Source organism: Olea europaea, unplaced genomic scaffold (genome assembly GCF_002742605.1).
Source record: "Olea europaea var. sylvestris unplaced genomic scaffold, O_europaea_v1 scaffold1424, whole genome shotgun sequence".
NCBI lineage: Eukaryota > Viridiplantae > Streptophyta > Magnoliopsida > Lamiales > Oleaceae > Olea > Olea europaea.
The window spans coordinates 55,422-72,262 of record NW_019231772.1 but is presented as its reverse complement, the minus strand read 5'-3'; the positions used below and the strand labels follow the sequence as shown (position 1 = coordinate 72,262).

At 36.2% G+C, this 16,841-nt stretch overlaps 4 protein-coding genes across 4 annotated transcripts in view; 1 reads left to right on the top strand and 3 right to left on the bottom strand.

The window, feature by feature from the left end:
* Positions 1 to 718: 718 nt before the first annotated feature.
* On the bottom strand, positions 719 to 1,365 carry LOC111375848 (GDSL esterase/lipase At1g54790-like). Its single transcript, XM_022998757.1, has one exon. It carries the CDS (start codon positions 1,301 to 1,303, stop codon positions 953 to 955), a length of 351 nt encoding a protein of 116 aa, XP_022854525.1. The 5' UTR covers positions 1,304 to 1,365; the 3' UTR covers positions 719 to 952.
* A 697-nt stretch (positions 1,366 to 2,062) lies between these two features.
* Positions 2,063 to 3,284, bottom strand: LOC111375850 (GDSL esterase/lipase At1g54790-like). The gene is made up of 3 exons (XM_022998758.1): positions 3,047 to 3,284; positions 2,732 to 2,932; positions 2,063 to 2,620 (listed from the first exon to the last, which is right to left on the bottom strand). The coding sequence occupies exons 1-3, from the start codon at positions 3,282 to 3,284 to the stop codon at positions 2,421 to 2,423; spliced, it is 639 nt and encodes a 212-aa protein (XP_022854526.1). The 3' UTR covers positions 2,063 to 2,420.
* Positions 3,285 to 5,385: 2,101 nt separating this feature from the next.
* On the top strand, positions 5,386 to 12,937 carry LOC111375861 (elongation factor Tu, mitochondrial-like). The gene is made up of 12 exons (XM_022998772.1): positions 5,386 to 5,655; positions 6,025 to 6,100; positions 6,245 to 6,337; positions 6,438 to 6,512; positions 7,132 to 7,236; positions 7,346 to 7,436; positions 7,531 to 7,736; positions 8,062 to 8,145; positions 9,042 to 9,104; positions 9,179 to 9,241; positions 10,772 to 11,012; positions 12,464 to 12,937. The coding sequence occupies exons 1-12, from the start codon at positions 5,465 to 5,467 to the stop codon at positions 12,532 to 12,534; spliced, it is 1,359 nt and encodes a 452-aa protein (XP_022854540.1). The 5' UTR covers positions 5,386 to 5,464; the 3' UTR covers positions 12,535 to 12,937.
* A 755-nt stretch (positions 12,938 to 13,692) lies between these two features.
* LOC111375860 overlaps positions 13,693 to 16,841 on the bottom strand; it is a 4,105-nt gene continuing 956 nt past the window's right edge. Inside the window, exons 2-5 of the mRNA XM_022998771.1 lie at positions 16,413 to 16,587; positions 15,671 to 16,103; positions 15,364 to 15,435; positions 13,693 to 14,409 (exon numbers count right to left, since the gene is read on the bottom strand). Of these exons, the coding sequence (XP_022854539.1) occupies positions 13,908 to 14,409; positions 15,364 to 15,435; positions 15,671 to 16,103; positions 16,413 to 16,587 (1,182 nt within the window). The 3' untranslated portion in view covers positions 13,693 to 13,907. The remainder of the gene's footprint in view (positions 14,410 to 15,363; positions 15,436 to 15,670; positions 16,104 to 16,412; positions 16,588 to 16,841) is intronic.

Sequence of the window (16,841 nt, the reverse complement as noted above, 5' to 3'; positions counted from 1 at the left end):
ATCAATGTAAAATTTTCATACACAGAAATTTTAGCAGTATAATGGGAAAAAATACAGATAAAGCAATAAAATCGATATGGAACAAGAAAGAAATGATTCTTCAAAAGAGAAATAAAGTTAACTAGTAAGTGAAAAAAAGGTGAAATTTTGATTTCTTTTTAGGGAAGAAAAAGGAAGAAAGAGAAAATCACTGCAAGAGGGAATCAGATGAGAGGAGTAGAAGAGAGGACAAAGAAACCATTTATGTCATTGCGTCTTCTTAGCAAAATCTTCACCTTTGTTAACTAAAATTGCATTTGAGTGTAAATCATAAGCTCTTAAAATTGAGTGCTTGTTTATTCTCAAATCTTCACCTGCATGAAGTCGCTATTGAGATCATGCAGTTTTTTTTAGTTTTTTGGTCCATTTTTGAAAATTCGTTTTTGATCATATAGTTAATGAGAATTATACATTTTATCATCATCTATCAAATTCTACTCAAATTTTGATTTTTAGCTAAACCAAACAAGTACTTAAGAGTTCGGGTGAACGAGAAATATTATATACTTGTAACATAACAATTCTTAAATTTTGCATCGTTATACAATTATCCTGACTTCTTAATGTTTCTCTAACTAAGAATCGCGTGAGTAAATTGAAGAATTTATCTTAATTTCCTGCACAAATATGGCTAAAGAGTTAGTTCGACAAAGTGCAATGAGGCAGCTAGAGAAAAAAGTGATCGAAAACGCATAGCTCTCTCACTTTATTAACGCACGACACAACCAAAGAGGTGGATAGATAGGACTAGTACCTTTTCAATCAATATCTAGCCCGTCAACATTAACATATCAACAGTAATAATGGACCAAGCTAAACAATACAATATATAGGATTTATCAGCATTTTATTTTCGGTTTGTTGATATCGTCAGTAATGTAAATTTCACTCTACCCAAACACGATGCAAGTTCTCAGTAGCAAGTTGCAGTGTGATGGGAAATGAAGTTTTTTGCTGGTAAAGGGGGATCCAAATACTTCCCAGACAGAATTTGTGTTGAAACGATTTGATTAGCAGCTTCTGTGTAATGGCTCCCATCCCAATTAATGTACTCAGCAGTGTTATTGCATGGCCCTGCTGTCACCAATGTACCATTTAAAATCTTGGTTACTCCACAAGCAATTCGAGCATCAAAGTTTAGTGGAAGGCCACCATATCCACAACAAGCAGCTAATGGCTGTTTGAACCCTGTAAACCGAGTTCTCTTAGTGCATATTTGATATACATTGGTAGGTAACAAAGGGGAGTTAAAAATCTTATCCATAGTAGTTACTCCTTAATTAGTGTTTCAAGATGAGTCAAATGAGAATCCTACAGACCAGCACAGAGAGCATGTGGATGCCGAAGCACTCTAAATGCGTGAACTATCTACCATAACTCGAGGTGATTGCATTCCACATGCATATTGACTAACTGGGCTTTGGTTGTCATTATCTCAATTTGCGCTGGTCCATGCCTCGAGTCGATCAATGGACAGGCTCATCACTGTTTCACATTTGATCAGGATGCATCACAACCCACATCTTACTAGACATGTTATTGCACAGTATTATACATATTTGATACACAATACCGGACATCATTAAGGATCCGATTGACATGACTTTTGATAAATTAAAATGAGCTTTTGAGATCGAAAAAATGTTTTTGTAACTGTTTGATTAATTTTATAAATGTGATTTTTCTAGTTAGAAGAACTTTTAAAAGAAGCTAATTCAATGTAGCTTCTTGTAAAAGTTCCTTCAGAAGAGGAAACTCTTTTAATAATTATTTTTCAAACACCAATTAAGACGTTTTATCATAAAGTTCTATAAAAAAACAAAAACAAAAGCAGAACTCCAATCAAATGGACCCTAAATAAGAAAAAAGGCCGAATTTTGTTCATAGTTAGTCTAGTCCAGAATTACTTATTAAACATGTTGTTAGAGATGTCGAAGAAAGTAAAAAGACCATTTTTATGCTATCATTACCAAAAAAAAAAGTGAAATGTGGCAAAAATAATTTGGTTTATCAATTACCATATTGAAAATAATTTGAAATGAGGTTGAGTTTGATGTTGAAGATGTCCACATAAGTGACTTTGGCTTTTGGAAACTATGTCCACATAAGTGACTTTGGCTTTTGGAAACTGTCCTTGGAACTTTGAACACAAAGCATGTAGTTGTAAATTGAAAAGCATGGCTGCCTGGTTATGTGAAGTGACACATTGAACATCATCTAGTTTTGACGCATCATTTCCAAATGTTGCAATAATTCTGGGTAAACAACCCAGTGACCCCATGTTATGAATCCAGAAATTCCTTGCTCCTTCATTATATAATATCTGCTAGTAGTCAAAAAACATTCGCTTTGCTTTTCAGTTTTCAATTTTGAATTAATTTTCAGTTTTCAGTTTTTAGAGAAGAGAAACAAAAAACCTGTAATCCCGTTTCAAATTCTAACAAAATAGTTGGAATTGTAGCAATAACATCCTCGGGTTTTGAAAAAAATGCAGCATCAACATCGTTTTGGCCAATATCAAACATGTATATGCCTTGTTCGAAACTGTTCTTTGTAGGCAGAAATTTTCTTAGCCTTTTGTCTGCAAGTGAGAAAGAAAACCATTATAACACATAAAGAGACACGATTTCTTGAAGTCTTGTCGCCATTTATTTATTAAAAATGTGCAGCTGTTGTCCATTTGATTGCATACCTTTTGCCAATAATGCAAGAACTCGAGCTTTAAATCTGATGAATTGGTCTACCTGGATACCAAATGAAAATGGACTAATTGAATTGGCTTTGGCAGCAAGTGCAGTAGACCCTCCAGTGGCAAAATTACACCCCGATTGGAAATTCGGTGCATCAACAGATTCCAAGTAGGCCTTGTAGAGTGGCAAATTCATTGAATCCCCTGTCCAAGAAAAGTAGGCATTACACCCAAAAAAAAAAAAGGACTTGTCGATTTATACAAGTAAATTGGCACACGAGGAGTATATTACTAGACTAGTAGTGAGTAGTTTATTACGCAAGAAATCAACGATTAACCGGCCATCACAGAATCTTCCCGATGGCTTGAGGAAGTAAGTTTGTCCATTGGGTGGCCCGACTGGGAAGGCTATTCCAGCAGCCAGTCCTCCAGTGTCAGAATTAGAATCACCAAAGTTGAAAACTGCTCGATAAGTTAAATTAAATAAAGAATTATCAATTGCTAAACACAAATGACTCGAGGCCAATATCTGGAGAATAAAGAAAGTGGAAGCCATGCAAAAACAATGAAAATGGCTGAAACGGAGCAATATATATAGAATGGACACAAGAGAGAGATGGAGAAAAAGCAGATGAATGGTTCATAGTTTGGTGAGATACTAGAAGATGAGTGTCTTGCAAGGTGGAGAAGAGAAACATAGTAACATGGCCAGTTGGTTAATCTTTCTAGCCCACCTTGTCTTCATATAAATACTTATTTTGAAAGTAATAAATGAAGTGCTATCAAAATAAGTAAATAATGTTCGAGAAATATTTATAAACGGTTTAAACTATAAATATATGAAAATAAGTGGGTAATACTTGTACAACATTCGAAATGTCCCACAAAAGCCAATATCGTCAGCAAGAAAAGATTGATGACTTGGTTGAAAGAAATAACATTAGTGTTTACAAACCATTCATAAACACGAGCCAAATATAGGCTTACTTGAGCGTTTATATTATTGAGGTTACCCCATGTCGTTTGTCGAAGGGACACCCAACACTGGTATTAGAGCCCAGGTTATCAACGAATCCCTGTCCAACAGTCCACAGGTGATACATGTTTGGTTTCATTTAGGGAGATTGTTGAGATTATCTCACGTCAATTGTGAAAGGGACTAGTGATTAGTTTATAAGTATGAAAAACCTCACTTCTTAAACTAGCTTTTGAGATTGAGAAGTCGCAATACCACCCAACACATATTTACTCATATAAAATAAAATTGATATTAAAGCAATAGGGTACAAAAATGGATGACAATACCATCTAGTCATTGGTACTCAGCATCTTCAAGGAGAATTTAATTTCACCGTCGTCGTTTATCGAAGTTTCCATTTAAAGCAACTAACACTTCTCCTTTCCACCTTCCTGCACTGAGCGGATGTCAAATTGTATACATTGTGTTACAACTTAGTAGGAATCCTGTATTCTTAATAAGTCAATACAACACTACCCAAACCTCAAAATATTTTCTGGGAGGCAAGGGGGGATGGGATGAAAATTAAATTATCTCAATTTTTGTCCCTTTGCCAGAGAACAGTGAAGATGGGCCATATTTCTGTTGCATACAGCCAGGATGTCAGAAAGGCCAAGTAAATTTGATATCATAAAGCCATTAAACGACATCGTCTAGATGCTGTTTCCATTTCCAAACCAAATTAATTGTTATAATGGTTACTGAACTTAGGTTAATATCTTTAATTAGTCATTGAACTTAGGTTAAGTAGGTAATACTTGTACAATGTTCGAAATGTGCCACCCAAGCCAATATCATCGACAAGAAAAGATTGCTGACTTGGTTGAAAGAAGTAACTTTAGTGTTTACAAACCGTTAAAAAACACGAGCCAAATATAGGCTTACTTGAGTGTTTATATTGTTGATGTTATCCCATATCGATCGTGGAAGGAACGCCCAACACATTAGAGCTAAAGTTATCAACGAATCTCTGCGCAACAACCCATGGGAGATACATGTTTAGTCCCACTTACAGAGATTGTTGAGATTATTCCACATCGATTGTGAAAGGAGCTAGTGATCAGTTTATAAACATGGGTGAAAGTTTCGCTTGTTGAGCTAGCTTTTGGGATTAAAAAGCTCTAACACCACCCAACACATATTTACCCATATAAATTTAAATTGATATTAAAGCAATAGGGTACAAAAATGAATGACAATACCATCTAGCCGTTAGTACTCAGCATCTTCAAGGAGAATTCAATTTTACTGTCGTCGTTTTTTGGAGTTTCCATTTAAAGCAACTAACACTTCCCCTTAATCTTTCAGTACTGGGCAGATGTCAGATTGCTTACATCGTGTTACCACTAGAAGGAATCCTGTATTTTTAATAACAATGACTACAACACTACTCGAACCGCAGAATATTTTCTGGGAGGCAAGGGGGGACGGGATGAAAATTAAATTTTTCTCAATTTTTGTTCCTTTGCCAGAGTGAAGTGAAGATGGGCCATATTACTGCTTTATTCAGCCAGGATGTTAGAAAGCCCGAGTAAATTTGATATCATAAAGCCCATCCACAAAAATAACCAGCTCATTAAACGACGTCGTCTAGAAGCTGTTTCCATTTCCAAAACCCTGCATTTCCAAAACCCCGCTTCACGCAGCTCACAGGCCCCCCCCGCCACCCGGCGCCCCCGGTCTCTCACACAGTTATTCTACAATTTTCCCCATCGGAAATGGCTTCTGTAGCATTTCGAAACCCTAATTCGAGGCGCGTGTTCACACTGACTCCACAAATATACTCCTCCAGCTGCCGAGTATCGGCCGCGTCCTCGGCGTTCTCAGTTTCCGAATCGCCGATCTCTTCCAATGAAATCCCCTCTGTTTCCAACCCTTGGTGGAGATCCATGGCGACCTTCACTCGCACGTAAGCTATACTTGTATTACCCATGGGTAAATATGTGAAGTCCATTCCGTAGAGAGTCAAATTACTTATAATAGTTAAGATTCTACTTGTTTCATTTCGCTTTCATGTTATGTTTGACTCGTTTGGTCAAATGGCGTAATTGTATTACTTTTATGGCGAAATACTTTCTGGATTAGATACTATATGCTACCAATGTGTAATGAACTTTGGATTTGTTTTTTCTTTTGGATGTCTGAAGAGGATGATGCATTGTTCTAAACAGCTTCTGTTTATTGAGGCTGGGGAAAAAATAAACGATGGAAGGTGAATTCAGGATTACAATTTACTTGTTGCCAGTTTTAATTTAGTTAATGTATTGCATACTGGCAGAAAACCTCATGTGAATGTTGGAACTATTGGACACGTTGACCATGGAAAGACTACCCTAACGGCTGCAATCACTAGGGTAATACACGAATATCTGCGATTTTTGGTCATTCTATAATGCCAGTTTTTGAAATTTTACTTTACTTTCTTGTGGCTTCTTAAATTGTATCTGTCTTTTGTATTTACGTGGAGACTGAGAGGCATTTTCTTTGTTTTAATATAGGTCTTAGCGGAAGAAGGGAAGGCTAAGGCCATTGCTTTTGATGAAATTGATAAAGCTCCTGAAGAGAAAAAGAGAGGAATTACTATTGCCACGGTTGGAATATTTTCTCTATGTTTTTCCCCATTAGATTTATCATTTATTTTTGCTTGCAGCTTCTTTGATTTTATTTGGAATGTATAATTTGATTTTGCAGGCACACGTGGAATATGAGACTGTGAAGAGGCATTATGCTCATGTAGATTGCCCTGGACATGCTGATTATGTTAAAGTGAGATGTAAAATTTTTTACTTGTTCTTATTCTAATGTACTGATTTTTTTTATTTTTTATTTTTTGGCTTGCCATTTCCATGAATTAGAATGGCTTGTGATCATGTGAGTATCTACGTGATATACATGAGGCCAGGCACCTTGAATGAAAAATTCTCATGTCAATCATCCCAAAAATTTCTCCTCTACCCTTTTATATCTTTCTTCATCATATCACGTCTGCAATCCAGAAGGTGATGTGCCACTTCTTATATAGTACCAATTAGCTTCTTCTTCCTTTTCCTCCCCTCGAAGAAGCCCATTCAGATTCATCTCTGACTTCAGAAATATTTCTCGCACATGGATTTACCGTGTCAAACATATCTTTCAAGACCACTTTCCGAAGGAAACCATATCTGACCATTTTGCTCACCAGATTCAAATTTAAAGAAATCTGAAATTATTGTTAACAATGAGGAAACTTTGGAACCTTTAGCTAAACATATTGGTATTGACCAATTGACTGCATATGCAATTTGAATATAGTTTTGTGGAACATGTCATTCATTTGTTATGTGCTTGATAATTGCCAAAATTATTATCTGATGTGTTCCTTCTTCGAATTTTGAATCATGTGAAGAACATGATTACGGGGGCTGCTCAAATGGATGGGGGAATTCTAGTTGTTTCAGCCCCGGATGGGCCAATGCCGCAGACAAAGGAACATATTCTTCTGGCACGACAGGTTGTTATCATGACATGAAATTTGACATTTCCAGAAAACCACATTATGGAAGTACAGTATTGTGGTCCTTATTTTTGTTACCTATGATTTACCTCTACTCTCAATGCAGGTCGGTGTGCCGTCGCTTGTGTGTTTTCTTAATAAAGTCGATGCCGTCGATGACCCTGAATTGCTGGAACTTGTGGAAATGGAACTACGAGGTAAGCTAAATTTCGAGTCTGATATTGAGTTATTGAGTATACATATATATAATTGCAACTGTAATTTTTCCGTATGACCTCATCATATTTGTAGAATTGCTTAGCTTTTACAAATTTCCCGGGGATGAAATCCCCATTGTTCGAGGATCTGCTCTGTCTGCTTTAGAGGGTACAAATGAAGAAATAGGGAAAAAGGCTATCTTAAAACTAATGGAAGCTGTAGATTCATACATTCCTGATCCTGTACGCCAACTTGATAAGCCTTTCCTGATGCCCGTTGAAGATGTTTTCACTATTCAGGTAAACTGGATATGCTTTATATATTGATTACGCCATGCAATGAACTGCCCTCATGTCTAGAGCACTGCCTCTTTTCTATTCTTTTTAATCTCCTGGCATTCATTTAATTATACTTCATAGATTATTTAGCCCGCTTCTAGTGTTCTAAATTTCTTGACATAGCTGCAAGCCTGCAATATTAAATTTGTTGCTACGTCATTTTTTGGTCAAATGATATCTCTAATTGATCTTTAAAATACTATGCAGTCCGATAATAATGAGGATAAAATTTCTTGTCAGTCCTTGTGCCATTATATTTTGACACTCTTTTCTTGGTGTCTTGAAGGGACGTGGTACTGTTGCCACTGGACGTGTCGAACAGGGAGTGATCAAACCAGGAGATGATGTGGAGATTTTGGGACTTACACAGGTCAAAACTATCCTAATCTGGAAGTCAATTTCTTATGGCATTGATTTTATTTATTTTTTGTCATCTTAGTTGTGGCTGGTATAAAGTTAATGGTTCTAATGTTTGGACGACTACTGATCCAAACTATGAAACCTATACTATTATTGAGGTATCTAATTTATTCGGATTCATATTTCTACTGCTGGAATTCACCGAGGACACTTCCACTTGTTTACTTCCCGATTCCACCATCGACCTTAAACCTTCTTCATCTGCACCTGCCAAGAGTGGAAAGCTGAAGTTGACTTCTAAGAGAAACTAAAAAATGGTCTTGTTCTTTTACATGAGGTCAACCCCATGTTCCTTATTAAATATTCCTATATAGGGGGAAGTAGGAGAAGAGGGAACGGGTAGGCAAAGTAGAATTGTCTAGATCAGTAGGTCGCAGTTAGGTGCTCCAAGTCATGATTACATTCCTTAGCTTTCATCTTAAGGAGGAAATTGGTCGAATCATAATAAATGATTGATGAGTTAAATGGTATTTAATATACTTGCTAGTTTACTTTCACGGATTGCTTAAGATTTTAATTTTCAATTTCTAAATTTGAGTGCGTGTAAAACAAGTTGGACGTTACAAGTTTCTGTTCGTAATAAGGATTGGTCCCATAAGTTTTCATGTATTTGATTAGCGCAGTGATCAGGTTGGATGTGGTCAAACCTGTCTTGATTTAGGCTCTTGATGCCCTGATCCAGCTTTACTTATCACTTCCCTCCTCATCGATTCAAACTTGTTATTTCTTAATTATTCTTTTTAAATCCTACTTTATGCCCGAATTTTATTTTCTATATGATTAAATTTGTCTCTTTAATGCTGAAGTCCGTCTATTATGCTACTGACTTGCATTTTTGTCCTATAGAATCCTAGAAAAACTACGGTGACTGGTGTTGAGATGTTCAAGAAGATTTTGGATTATGGGCAGGTAAGGGATTCAGTTACTAGTTACTTTACCTGAATTTTTATGTGGCACTCATTACAAATCTTATCTTTTCCTAGGCTGGTGACAATGTGGGTCTTCTTCTCCGTGGCACGAAACGTGAGGATATCCAACGAGGAATGGTCAGTGTCACCGATTGTTTTCTATAACACAATAGTAGTATTCTATAGTGTAATTTACCTGGATGCACATCCACTGAATTCTGCTTCTAGACTTCAACTCTTCAATGACTGCTTGTGTGGAAATTTAGTGTGCACATATTTCCACTTTAGTTATTATTGAGATGCTAAGGGGTGGCTATAATTTGGGTAATTAGCACAAAACATCCCTACCTTTCGATGTTTTTGTGGAAAACGTCCTTACCTTTCATTTTTTGGTGGATTACACCCTTACCTTTACATTTTTTTGCGCAAAACGTCTTTCTGTCAACTCTCCGTTAAAATGCTCCGTTAAATCAAAAAGGTAATTAGCATAAAAGGTCCCTACCTTTCAAAGTTATTGTGCAAAACGTCCCTACCTTTTATTTTTTAGCATAATTAGCAGAAAATGTCCCTACCTTTCAATATTATTGTGCAAAACGTCCCTACCTTTTATTTTTAGCATTTTTACCTCTATATTTCACCTTTCATTGTGCAAAAGGTCATTTTCATCCATTTTTTCAATAAAATGACGATTTTACCCTCCTATTGAAATAAAACAAAAAGAAAAGAAAAAAATAATTAATTAATTGCAATCATAGTTCTAAATCTTTCAAAACATTACAGATAAATCCTAAATTCTCCATTACCGCCACTTTCACAACGCCACCAAGCCACCACCTATAGATCCATATAGCACCACTTTTCGACCACAACACATAGGACTCCACCACCAGCGTCGCCTCACTCTCCCCAATATCCACCTCCATAGTATTGGTCACCAATCTGTCCGAAACAACCACATTTACGGTGGTGGAGTCCGGTGGGCATGGTGGCCGAAAGGTGATATTATGTGGATTTATAGTTGGCAGCTTGATAGGTTGTGAAAATGGTGGTGGTTGAGAATTTATGATTTTTTGTAATTTTTTAAAAATTTAAGGATTATGATTGCAGTTGGTAATTCATCTTTTCTTTTTGTTTTATTTGAATAGGAGGGTAAAATCGTCATTTTATTGAAAAAATGGATGAAAATGACCTTTTTTGCAATGAAAGGTGAAAGGTAAGAGTGAAAATGCTAAAAATGAAAGGTAGGGACGTTTTGCACAATAATATTGAAAGGTAGGGACCTTTTCTGCTAATTATGCTAAAAAATAAAAGGTAGGGACGTTTTGCACAATAACTTTGAAAGGTAGGGACCTTTTGTGCTAATTACCTTTTTTATTTAACGGAGCATTTTAACGGAGAGTTAACAGAAGGACGTTTTGCGCAAAAAAATGTAAAGGTAAGGGTGTAATCCACCAAAAAATGAAAGGTAGGGACGTTTTACACAAAAACATCGAAAGGTAGGGATGTTTTGTGCTAATTACCCCTATAATTTTTATCAGGATATATGGGTGATCTGGTCTGCTTTTACATGAATTTTTAGAAGTGCTGCCAGTCCGGCCTTTGGAATTACATGATAAAAGTGACATCATCAGGGCAATGAACCATTTCCACTGATCTTTGTTGTTGCAGGTCATTGCAAAGCCTGGCACCACTAAAACATACACAAAATTTGAAGCAGAGATATATGTGCTTACAAAAGAGGAAGGTGGTCGCCATACAGCCTTCTTCTCAAATTACAGGCCACAATTCTACTTGAGGACGGCTGATGTCACTGGTAAAGTTGAGTTGCCCGAAAATGTTAAGATGGTTATGCCTGGGGATAATGTGACAGCGACCTTTGAGCTGATATACCCAGTTCCACTAGAATCAGGTGTGTATCCTTATTTTTATAAGTCATGGAAAGGATATTGCTTTGTATGCACATTCTGTTCCCCTTTTTATTTCAACGACAATAAAGTTTATACTTACCGATCCTGCTTATTCGATCAATTATTTTTTTTTTCCTGAAAGTGGAATTAAATCACGATGAGGCGTTTTTGGAATACCTCGTCATTGTGATTAAATTCTGCTTGATACTTGCTGAAGAATGTATACTGGGCACGTGTTCTATGATTTCTTAGTGCTTGAATAGAAATACCTTCAATTGTATTGAGTCATGTTATTCTGATATCTTCTCTGAAACACACCTAAGGTCGTTTTCTTATATTATGTCAGTTTCCCTATTTTTTCAGTTCCTCGTCCAATAAATTTTTTTTTATTCTATTTTGGCTTTCTTCTAGTGTCTTTCCTAGCACGTTTAAGTCTTGATGTTTGCTTCTTACTTGGTCTTTTTTTAAGAAGAAAATCATGAAAAAACTCTTTGCTTAGAGAAAGGTTTCTTTTGGCAATTCTAATTTTCAAGTGACGAGAATTGTTCTCTTCTCCAAAACAACGATTTTAGTTTGAGATTCCAAATTTTTTATTTAACCCCGTTTGGCTCCCATTATTCGGTATTATAATTTTTGAAATAGTATTTTTTTTTTTTTTTGGAGAATGTGTGGTTGAAAAAGAAGGAAAAGTTTTTGGTTTATGTATAATATTATTTTATGAAAAATTGTATGGTTGAAAATAAGAGAGAAAAATTATAATGTGAAATAATGGGGGCAAAACAGGGGCTTATAGTGACATTCAAATTCCTAACAGGAATATGCTGCTAACACAAGGAGACTGCTGTCTTTTCTTGTTACACAAATCTCATTTACAAGATTCTATTTCGACCTGCTTTTGAACTTGTGGATAGTATATTGTCCCCAACAAAAAAAAAAGTAAAAGGGGAAAGAATTCTTCCTTTACCCCCACTAATATTTTGTTGATTGGCATGTCTATCTTTGGTAATTTATTGTGCCTTTGAGTCTGCCTGTGTATTGTCTGGTGATTGGAAAGTTCGCTTTATGGTTGTGTTCTGCAAACATGAACCATGTACGTTTTGTGTGCTTGTCTACATAATTGTGATTGCAGATTTTCTTGCTACATCATGCATCCTATTTTGTTCCAAATCACGCACAAAAAGAAGTTTATTCTTTTTTATTGTATTGTCCTGTTCTACATAATCGAGCATACCCTACTGCTGTGTATGTCTGCAATATGGGCCCCTGGTTGTCTCCCTTTAAAACAACTCTCATTATTTCTCATACTCATTTTTAACCATACATTAACACTAAAATATTTTGCACGTAAATCCAAAACTTTTCCTTGCTTTTTAACCATACATTCTCCAAAAAATCACTATTCAAAACATTATTGTCGTAGAAGACCTTACAATCAATCTCTTCTTATTTTCAGGACAAAGATTTGCACTGAGGGAAGGTGGCAGAACTGTTGGTGCCGGTGTTGTTTCAAAAGTCATAAGTTGAGATGCAAATACAAGGCTTTTAGGCCGCCTCCTTTCGACTAATTTTGTTCACCAGAAGAGGTTTAAAAATGAAGATTCATTTGTGACGTTATTTGCATGATGAAGGTTTGTGTCCTAGAATGGTTACATTAGCTTGTCCGGGGACTTCTTATTGAATGTCATTCTTCTTAAGGGTTGCTAATTAGTGAAATAAAAAACCACCACTTACATAAGCACAAAATTCCAAATCGGAGGACTTGTCAAGAAAAAAAATCTACCATCTAGACGGGACACTGCTTGAATTGTTGCTATGTCAAATCTGTAATATTTAAATTGTTAACAAAATTTATAATTGTTCATATTGGAACCTGCTTTAAGCATGATTTTGATAAGTACCTTATCGTATATTTGACTATATTTTAGTATATGGTCCACTTATCTTAACAAGCAATATGCTCATTTCTGGAGCATCTCTGTGACTAGCAAGTTGTAAGGCGAATAATGAATTGTACACTTCTCAAATGAAGCGTGCTATAAATTTACTTGGTGAAGTGGCTTGTATAGTGCTGAAATGATAAAACGAGAAATAATAATAATAAAGAAGGAAAAGAAGGCTAATATTCTTTTATCAAGTTAGTTTGCAAGAAAATGTTGACATCCTAGTTGATAGATGTATTGGTAGCAGGAAATAACTAAATGTAAAAGTTGATTGTTTTTTAAAACGGTACTTTTCTGACAATGTAGCATGGTTCAATATTCTATAGGCACATTGAAAACTTGAAACTAACACGGTTTAACTTATAGAAATCCCAGTATGTTCACTTTAACCTATTGATGTGTGGGTGGTAATGATGCGACAATGTATAACAATATTGCATCTAATGGTCACTAGAGTTTTAAATAATTATGACAATAGTCATTGAAGTTATTTTCTCATGCTCAAAATTTTTAAAGTTTTTAATGACTACACCAATGATTACCTAGTTTGATTAACTTGAAATCTTATGCGACGGCTATAAGTACTGATCCATGCCAAATGACGTTATTTATTATGTCAAGTCAATAAAATAAAATAAAAGATTTAGTCACGCGTTGATACTTTACGACACCACATAGGACTTAATGTTTTTGTGAACAGTGACCATTGCTCTTATCAATTGAAAATTTGGGTGGCTATTACTGTAAGAAAATAACTTCAGTGTAAGTACTCAAAATTTTAGTGATAATTGCTGTAATTAACCCAATCTACTTGCAAAACACTGACCTCTGCACCAGTCAAAATCAAACTACCAAAGAAAAAAAAGCGTCGCTTAAGTTCTAAGACTCATGTTTTACACTTGTGATTATTCTTTATCTACATCGACCCTCAAACCAAAATGGCACTCTACTCTTGAATCATGCCAACTTCAGCATAGCAATTGCCAATAACGCAGCAGCTCTGAAATAAACATCCTTCAAAGTACGATCGAGATTTTCCGTGATTTCCTCTTCCTTCATACCCAACTTGCCAGAATTCTTGCTAATAGAGCTCACTGTATCCCTCAGTTTATTGACTGCCCGTGACAGCCAAACTAATCCGAAGCCCACTCCGGTGGTCAAAACTTTAGAGGCACAGAAGGGTGCCCGACCACACGCGATGTTGCAGATGACGGAGAAAAGAACAGCAATACCTGTCCCGGCAATACTAGCAGAAATTTGGGTCAGAAGCTGAGGTAGTTCAGGACCAGATTTCTTTAGTGAAAGGATTGCACTTTGTCCCCGCTGCTTCCTCTCGACCATTATTGAAAGAAGGCTTTCACAAGCGTGGAGGTAGCTGTTAGAATAGAGATCCCTCTCTTTACCGGATTTTTTACTAGTTTTCTTTTTCTGCATGGTTCTATCCCTCACTTTCTTGGGACTGCAACACAAGGAATCACACAAGCTATGAGGACAAAGACAATTAAGTTTCTTGAATGGTAGGAAGGGTTGGAGCATGTTTGCCCAAGCTTTAAAATGAAAAAGTACTTTTCCGATGAGTAAGCAAAGACTTGATTTCAGAAAAATAAGTTTTTGAACTAAAAACCTACCAAAATGTAACTTCTACAAAAGCTTAGCCAAATATGCCAAATTCCTGAGTATTTAGAAAGCCCCTAATTTGGAGGAGTTGCAGGAAGGATTGAAAAAACTGATTAAAATACTCAGATAAAACAAAACTTTAACCATACAAGGAAATAAGATACGGGGGAGGTTTTGAATAATTCTTTTCCCTTTTGTCGTCTTCGTTGCCGCACAGTTCTGTTAATCTGTGTTTATTTCTTTACCATTCCACCATCTAAACATTTATCAAATGAAAAGGGAAAAACAAAGAAGAGAATACAACGTACATTTACTGCTCCACCACAGAATTTATTTGACAGTCACAGAATCCTAGTATTTAGGTCTTCGACTCTTCAAATAGTTTCTCTCTAAGCAAAATTGCATTTAAATGGACATGATAGCAAAGTCGAGAATAAGTTTGAAAAGGCAAGATTTTTATCATATGGTGTTATTGAACCCGATTAACCAGCAAGAAGAGCCATATTAATATAATAACATTGACCCAAGCCAGAAATTACATGGTGAGATTCACTAGGGAACATCCTTCCTTTAATAGTAAGCCATAATTTGAATCTCAGTGACCTAACATGATAATCCAATATTTCTTTTCTTGATTAACACGGACAACGACTATTCAACAGGAAAAGATTGCCTAAGCTGTAAATATTCGACCAGGGTTAAAATGGCGTTAAAAGGTCGTTTTGCCAATCAGGGAAATGGAAGGGTTAAAACAATAAGAGATGATTTTTTTCTTGACGTGAAAGTGCATTCTTACCTCTTCACAGGAGCAATATTCACAATTTCAAGTTTTGCTCTGTTTGCATTAGCGCTTGCTCCTCTTCTCCGCCTGTTTAATGAAATGAAAGTAAGGTGATTAATGTAGGTATGATAATATTAACTATCTTGTCACATCTAAGATGACCTAAGGAGATTTATAGACATCAAAAAACAAGAACCATGGACAAATTTAACTCAACATCCTCTTATACATGAGAAATAAAGGCCAAACTTTGTCATGTTTATACAGAAGTACAAATCTCATAGACAAAGTTAATGGCTACAGAAAGAAAGAGAGCAGATACCTCTCGAAGTACGGGACCAGCATTGTCTGCTTACTTGACTTGCTTGGGTTCTTCAACAAATGCAATTTATCAATAACTGATAGTATATCTTTGAACTCAATTCCAGTACCATTAAGCGATAGTCTGTCACTTGGGACTAAATCCCCCACAAGGTCCAGCTGATGTTTCTTGAAGTAAAATTCCTGGGTTGGATATATTAGTGACTGCCGAGGCTCATTGTCACTAAAGCACCATCTAGAATAAGGACCAAATGTTTGTTGAGGCGAATCCGTGATTGGTGGTTGAGGACCCCACAAATCAAAGAGCATTGATAAATCTAGTAAACTGCTTTCTATTTCGGTCGATGCAGATGCAAGTAATTTCATGATCTTCTCCCGCCTTATGCATTGTTCAACAATCCCAGAGCTAAACAGTATTGTGTTTGCAGTAGTGTCTGTCAGTCAAAATAAAGGAAAAGGATTACTTCAACATATTCCAAAGATTGCAAAGAGAAAAAAGAATATGCGGAAATGATAATTACTATTTAATGGAGAAATAAATTCAGTGATCTGGTTCACCTCATGTGTGTCGTAGAGTAACTAAGCATAACGAAATAGAAGGGCAATAAATAACCAAAAGCATATCTTCATGTTGTAGATTTATTTTTGTCAATATTCGTGAATATGCAAAAACAAAAAATTATGTACTGTCACTAAGTAGAAAAAGGAATTTGTGCAAAGGATAGAAATTGGTGAGCTTGGACCTTGAACATCAATTAGTACAGGCCTTTTATCTGTCGAGTTCTTGACAAATTGGTTACTTTGCCACACCCCATTTGTAAGTTTCCACTCTAGTTTCTGGTGCGGACTTTGATTACAGGAGCCCAACTTTGCCAAATCTTGGTTTGACCCATGATAGGGGAGAATATGTTGATAGTCCTGAAATGTACAAAGATGAAAGATATCTGTAAGAAGTTGAGGCATCACAGGGAGCATAAAATAACACTAACAAACTGCTCAATATTGATGTGGGTGCGCATCAAAGGCAGAGATACAACGACGACGTTATAAAATGGTAATTAGAGTGGACCGCTATTAACCTCATCAATCACGGATTATGGGTAATTGGAATAAATAGAATTAAGTTCGGATCCAACCCCCCCCCCCCCCCCCCCCCCCCCCCCCCCCCCCAC